This window comes from Cyprinodon variegatus, unplaced genomic scaffold (genome assembly GCF_000732505.1).
Source record: "Cyprinodon variegatus isolate N-32 unplaced genomic scaffold, C_variegatus-1.0 Scaffold1155, whole genome shotgun sequence".
Taxonomy (NCBI): Eukaryota; Metazoa; Chordata; class Actinopteri; order Cyprinodontiformes; family Cyprinodontidae; genus Cyprinodon; species Cyprinodon variegatus.
The window spans coordinates 164,528-170,773 of NW_015151608.1; the positions used below are offsets into that span (position 1 = coordinate 164,528).

A 6,246-nucleotide genomic window follows, 5' to 3' on the forward strand; every position below is an offset into this window, starting at 1 on the left:
TAATTATCATTTTTACTAAGAAGTTACATTTTTATAAGGTTTAGGTAAAGAAGAATTACAAAAAGGTCTAATGAACACAGAATCCCATGTTGGTAAGTCAAAAGCATCTTTAAAATGCCAAATCTGCTTGCATAAACGGGTAATAATAACTGCAGTTAATCTGCACTTCTCAATATTATTTAGCTCATTAAATGTTTTACACACAAAGGTGGATAATCCAGGTCCTTAAAGTAAAAACCTCACCTAGTTTTCCTACATCCTTTTCACTTATACAGTTAATAAGTACCTAGTGTGCCTTTTGCAGCTTCAAATGGTTGAGGCTAAAAATGCACTTTTTTTTAAGTGGAGAGCGAGGGTCTTTTCAAAAATTTGTGAAAATTCTCCAATATACCTTTAATGTTTCTTAGCTTCCTCCACTATTCTAAAAAGAAGCAGGTGGGTTATTGAAATTGCCCTTAGGTCTGAGAGTATTCACAACGTCTGTCCTATTATCTTGTCCAGGGCATATTGAGCCTCTTGCTTAATATGAGATAAATGGTCTGTGCAATGGTTAGCAATGACACTAGATGTCCCTCTTACACAGAACAGTTTTTCCTGCAGCTTTACCGCATTCCCCTGTCATTTTCTACTGCCTTAAAAATAGACAGCTTGGAGGGCACACCAGTGTGGATGCATACCTGTCTCTGACCTGACATGCTGACAAGTCTAACGTTTAAAAGCCTTCCTCCTGTTTTTCTCCCCCTGCTGACATGTCTATACCTGCTCTCTCCACCTCCAAGGAGCTTATTCTAATCCTTGCATGGTGATTTGCTGATCTCTTTGGGGTGCTGGGTGCCCACTGTTCAATCTGATTGGCCTTTGGGTGACCCTGCCGGTTTGAGGGGGGAGCAGGCCTCCACTGTAACCACAAAGAGAAAGTAATGCTGTCTGTATGACAGGGATAAGTTAGATGGGAGCAGTTAAAAAGAAAACAGGAAGAAAATAGGAGAAGAAGTAAAAATATTCGCAGGGAGCTCATAGAGAGATTTTATATTTTGATTGAAACACCCAACAGTGGACGGTTTAAACAGGTAGGTGTTACATTATGTTACTCCTGAAAGCCAAAAAGTACAGAGACCTCTTCCTTAAGTGTCTGATTGAATGTTTTCTAAAAGTAAGATGATGTCAGTCTAATCCTTCGTTTGTCTTTCTCAGAGACTCTTTTGCGTGGAAACATGTCAAAGCATGTGTGTGTGTTAGCATTTGTATTGGTATGTAATCAGTTTCCTTTCTCTTCTGTTTGTTCAGACATGAATAATCGCTCTATCGCCTGGTGGCTGAGACAGATTGAACTGCCACAGTATACCAAGACTCTAGAGAGTGAATATTATGGTCTAGAGGTATGTAAAGGTTCAAAAGGTATCTGTTACTGCTTGCTGGGATGTACATTTTTTTTTCTGCTGAGATGGAATCCTCACTTCAATCCGGTTTAATTCCTCTGCTGGCTCTTATTGTTGTCTCTCTTCAGGGTTTGCTGTATGTTACGGATGGAGAGCTGAAGGATGCTGGGATAGAAGATGCAGCACACAGAGAAACAATCCTCGCTCAGCTTTCAAAGGATCGACACAAACTGGACCCGCTTTCTGGTCAGGCACTAAGGACACACACAAACTTATTCGTGAAAACGAGTTTTGCTTAAAAGGTTTTTGTATTTTTTTTTAACCTAAAACCATTAAAAAAATTACACCCCCAAAATATACAGATATATAATAAAAAAAAATCTAACTTTTGCTTAAAATAAGAAATCTGTCCACTATTACCAAGATAATACTTAGATGTTTTGTGGACATATTATAACCCTTTGAACATTTCCAAATGTTTTCACATTAAAAACATGAATGTCAATGCCAAAAACATTTTTGAGAAGTTAAAGAGTCATATTTGAATGACTTGTAAAGTGCCTTGAGATAACATGTGTTGTGAATTGGCACTATATAAATAAACTGAATTGAATTAAATTGAATCCCTGTATGACCGGTGTCAGAGTCTGGTCCGCATTGCCAGCAGTAAGTCGGGCTCGTTTCTGGTGAGAGTTGGACTCCTCCAGGGCTGCCCTTTGTCACCGATTCTGTTCATTACCTTCATGGACAGAATTTCTAGGTGCAGCCAAGGTGTTGAGGGGATCCGTTTTGGTGGCCTTAGGATTGCGTCTCTGCTTTTTGCAGATGATGTGGTCCTATTGGCTTCATCGGGTCGTGATCTGCAGCTCTCGCTGGATCGGTTCGCAGCCGAGGTTGAAGCGGCCGGGATGGGGATCAGTGCCTCCAAATCCGAGGCCAGGGTCTTGAGCCATAAAAGGGTAGAGTGCCTTCCCCGGGTCAGGGGGGGTGTCCTGCCCCAAGTGGAGGAGTTTAAGTATCTCGGGATCTTGTTCACGAATGAGGGAAGAAGGGAGCGGGAGATCGACAGGCGGATTGGCGCAGCGTCTGCCGTGAAGCGGGCGCTGTACCGGTCCGTCATGTTGAAGAGAGAGCTGAGTCAAAAAGCAAAGCTCTCGATTTACCGGTCGATCTACGTTCCTACCCTCATCTATGGTCATGAACTCTGGGTCATGACAGAAAGAACGAGATTGCGGATACAAGCGGCCGAAATGGGTTTCCTCTGTAGGGTGGCTGGGCTCTCCCTTAGAGATAGGGTGAGAAGCCCGGTCAACCAGGAGGGACTCGGAGTAGAGCTGCTGCTCCTCCATGTCGAGAGGAGCCAGTTGAGGTGGCTCGGGCATCTGGTTAGGATGCCTCCTGGACGCCTCCCTGGTGAAGTGGAGGGAAGACCCAGGACACGCTGGAGAGACTATGTTTCTGGGAACGCCTTGGGGTTCCTCCTGAGGGGCTAGAAGAAGTGGCTGGGGAGAGGGAAGTCTGGGCCTCCCTTCTTAAGCTGCTGCCCCTGCGACCCGACCCCGGATAAGCGGAGGAAGATGGATGGTTGGATGGATGAATTGAATTATTTTACAGAAATATTGGAAAACAGTTTCTCTAGGAGCGCTTGATAAAACATACTGCAAACAGCTTTCCCTGATTGCCTAATCTAGAAACTGTCTGTCTAATTTAATGTCAGTATAAATCCAGGTGATCTATGAGGGTCTTAAGAGTCTGTTAGAAAAAAGTCTCAAGAGGACCAGGAAAATAACACAGTGAACCTCTCCAAGGAAAATTACAAAGAACATCTTGGTTTAAAATAGATAATCCCACATTTTAAACAACCTACAGAACATTGTCTAGTCAAACTAGCTGTAAAGAGTATGGCAAATCTATGACAGTTGTAGACTAGACAGAAGACAGAAGCCAACAGTCAGATATACATCTAATTGAATATCTTGTATGAGACATTAGAACTGCTGTTCGCAGATGTTCTAAATTAAATCTGTGATTTTAAGTGAGTTGTTAAAGAAGTTTGTCCAAGCATTCATGACTCTGGGAGAAAAAATCAGTTCAAGGCCTTTGTCAAAAGATTTGCAGCTACCATCTTAGCAAATGGTTGTTGTACAAACACATGGACTTGGGGGGAATAAAGGGCAAATGTTTGTACTGTTTGTTTTATATTTAATATGAAAGAAGATATGAAACTGAATTCTTCCATTTTAAGCTAAAGCATTACTTTGTGTTGCTTCATCACATGAAATCATAAAAAAGGTACATTAATGCTTGTGATTCTATATGGACAAAATGTTCTGTAAGTAATTAAGTGCCTGTTTTATGGGTCATGATCAGCTTTTTAAGGGAGAATCATAGAGCACAGAGCAATGAGCGAGATTCATCATATCTGACACACACAGCATTGCTCAGCAAGTTTACAGGCAGACTGACCAGATGGAGGAAAAGCAGATGTAGAGGTTTGTACAGAAGATTTGTCAAGATTTAATGGCCATCTGAAGTATCAGCAGTCTGCTTTTTAACTCTCGCTGAAACTGCACCCCTTTCAAAATCAATATTTGTTTCAGCTATTCCTCATTTTATAAAAGCCTACAGCAGGTTGAGCTATAAACTGGTTTAGTGTTGCCTGGAGAAGCAGCACACAATGACTCACTGGTGATATCCTGACTCATGTTAACAGATGATATTATCCAACAGATTTCTAACGTGACTTGTTCCTACTTTTAATAGACTGTTGGGACACATACATGTATTTTTAAAACAGGAGAAGTTTGGAGCTTTTATTATTTCTTAAACTTTTATCTCTGTCAACTCCAGCTGTCTTCAACACCCCGTGTTCTTTATTCCTGACTGTACAGCAACAGAAGGGTCCAACAACTCTTTAATCCTTGATAGCTTCCAGATGATATGCATCAATTGTTTGTACTGTTTGTAACTTTTTCTGAAATTAATTTCAAATACTGAAGCACAATAACATCAGATATGACTTTCCCATGAAAATGTATCTTCAATGTGCTCACTAAAACAAGCAACCTCTGTATTTTATTTGTAATTAAAAAACTGGAAACCAAGTGGATGGGCGAGGGGAAGACATGCAGCAATTGGTTTGTGCCAGTAGCCAAACTCACGACAGCTGTGTTTAGGACTTCCAAACTTAGCATATGATTCACCTACCGGCCCATACAGCAACTCATTTAAAAACTCTAGTTTAAAGGGTCATAAGGTGAAATGTGTTAGAGGCCATAAAGCCAAATGGGAAATTATAGACAAGATTGTAGTGAACAAGACAATAAAGGATTTGATTAGAAGTTATGCCTTAGTCTCCAAGGAAATAGTTTCAAACTTATTAAACTTTTCATTGTAAATTTCCTATGATTTAGAGCCCTTAAAACGGAAAATTAAACTGAGTTTTCTTTGCCTCTGACCAACCTGTAACAATCTACTGCAGGTCATCATGGAGAGAGAAGTTTTTCACAGGCTTTCCTCATTTACTAGAATAAGACATATTTTGGTTTCAGTTCATAGATATAGCAGCACTGTATGATCTTAAAGCCACTTTATCCACACAAGAAATAAATTATTTCTACAGTACAAATTGCCTGTAAAATTAAAGTCAACTTATTGTCTAATCCAATATTTTTTATTGAAAAATGCTATCATTTATAATATAAATTGCCAAAATAATGCTAATGAAACGCTGTTGCATCAAGTTACTGACTTTGCAGCAAACCCTCCACTTGCATCCAATGCTTCTACTGAACGAGTCCCTGGGTTATTAAGAATTATTCACAATAGGAAAATGTGCACACTGGGATTTTGTGAAAGCTAATGAATACCTACCTTAACATACATGAAGTTGTTTCCAACAAAAATTAGTAAGCTAAAGGCTATTAGCCCAAATAATCTATTAGCTTATCATCTTTTCATACTACGGTAGTCTTAATGCACTGCCGGCTATGAAAAAAATTTAAATCAGCTTTAGTTTATGTTAAATAAATATTTATTGTCTTTTACTGAAATCCCCAAAAAGTAGGTGTTATAAATTACATGATTGTAAATACAATAATTGATTAAAGCATAGAATTCTATTGGCTATGAGAACAAAAAAAACTATAAAATGTGAATATTATGTCATCAACACAGGTTTCATTAACAGGTTTTATGTCTTCTTGCTTTAATTTCAGTTTTACTTAAATATCTCTTTCAAAGGGCTTGTTTTCTCAAGATTTTAAATGATTGCATTATTCTTAAATGCAAAATTTTACTGAGATCATTTCTGCAGAGCACGATAAACAGGTTTATCAAACCATTTCGTTAGGTGTTTATTAGCTGTTGGTTTTAAAGGAGGTCAAATGCCTTAAATACAAATGACAGTTTACATTTAGAAATACATTTCCTTCTTCCACTGTGAATTTGTAAGTGAAAAGTAAATATAAAATTCAGACTGGCTCAGTTCAAAAAGACGGTAACAAACAAGCTGTTTCTTTCTCTTCTGTTACAGCTTCCTGTTTGCCAGACAGATATGAGAGTGGTATGTATGCTTCCTTCTGAAAGAAATATATCGGCCGAGCCCAGAGTCTCAAACCTACCTAATGGCTTTTTTCCTTGTCAGATTATCAGGTTGTGAAGCGCAGAGTCAGTCGAAAATATTCCCTGGGATCATCTGATGCGGTAAGGTTAAAATTTATTTTAATCTCAGATGCTGTCACAAAAGTCATACAATATATTGTTTTTAAAATGTAATTCATCTACCGTATTTTCACGACCATAAGGCGCACCGGACTAAAAGGCGCACTCTCAGTTATGTGTCCCATTTCTGTATTTAACACACACA

At 39.0% G+C, this 6,246-nt stretch overlaps 1 protein-coding gene across 1 annotated transcript in view; it reads left to right on the plus strand.

The window, feature by feature from the left end:
* The first annotated feature begins 920 nt into the window (after positions 1–920).
* Positions 921–6,246, plus strand: part of LOC107101801 (breast cancer anti-estrogen resistance protein 3 homolog) — a 38,587-nt gene continuing 33,261 nt past the window's right edge. Inside the window, exons 1-5 of the mRNA XM_015400858.1 lie at positions 921–1,070; positions 1,288–1,379; positions 1,508–1,625; positions 5,914–5,943; positions 6,025–6,083. Of these exons, the coding sequence (XP_015256344.1) occupies positions 1,290–1,379; positions 1,508–1,625; positions 5,914–5,943; positions 6,025–6,083 (297 nt within the window). The 5' untranslated portion in view covers positions 921–1,070; positions 1,288–1,289. The remainder of the gene's footprint in view (positions 1,071–1,287; positions 1,380–1,507; positions 1,626–5,913; positions 5,944–6,024; positions 6,084–6,246) is intronic.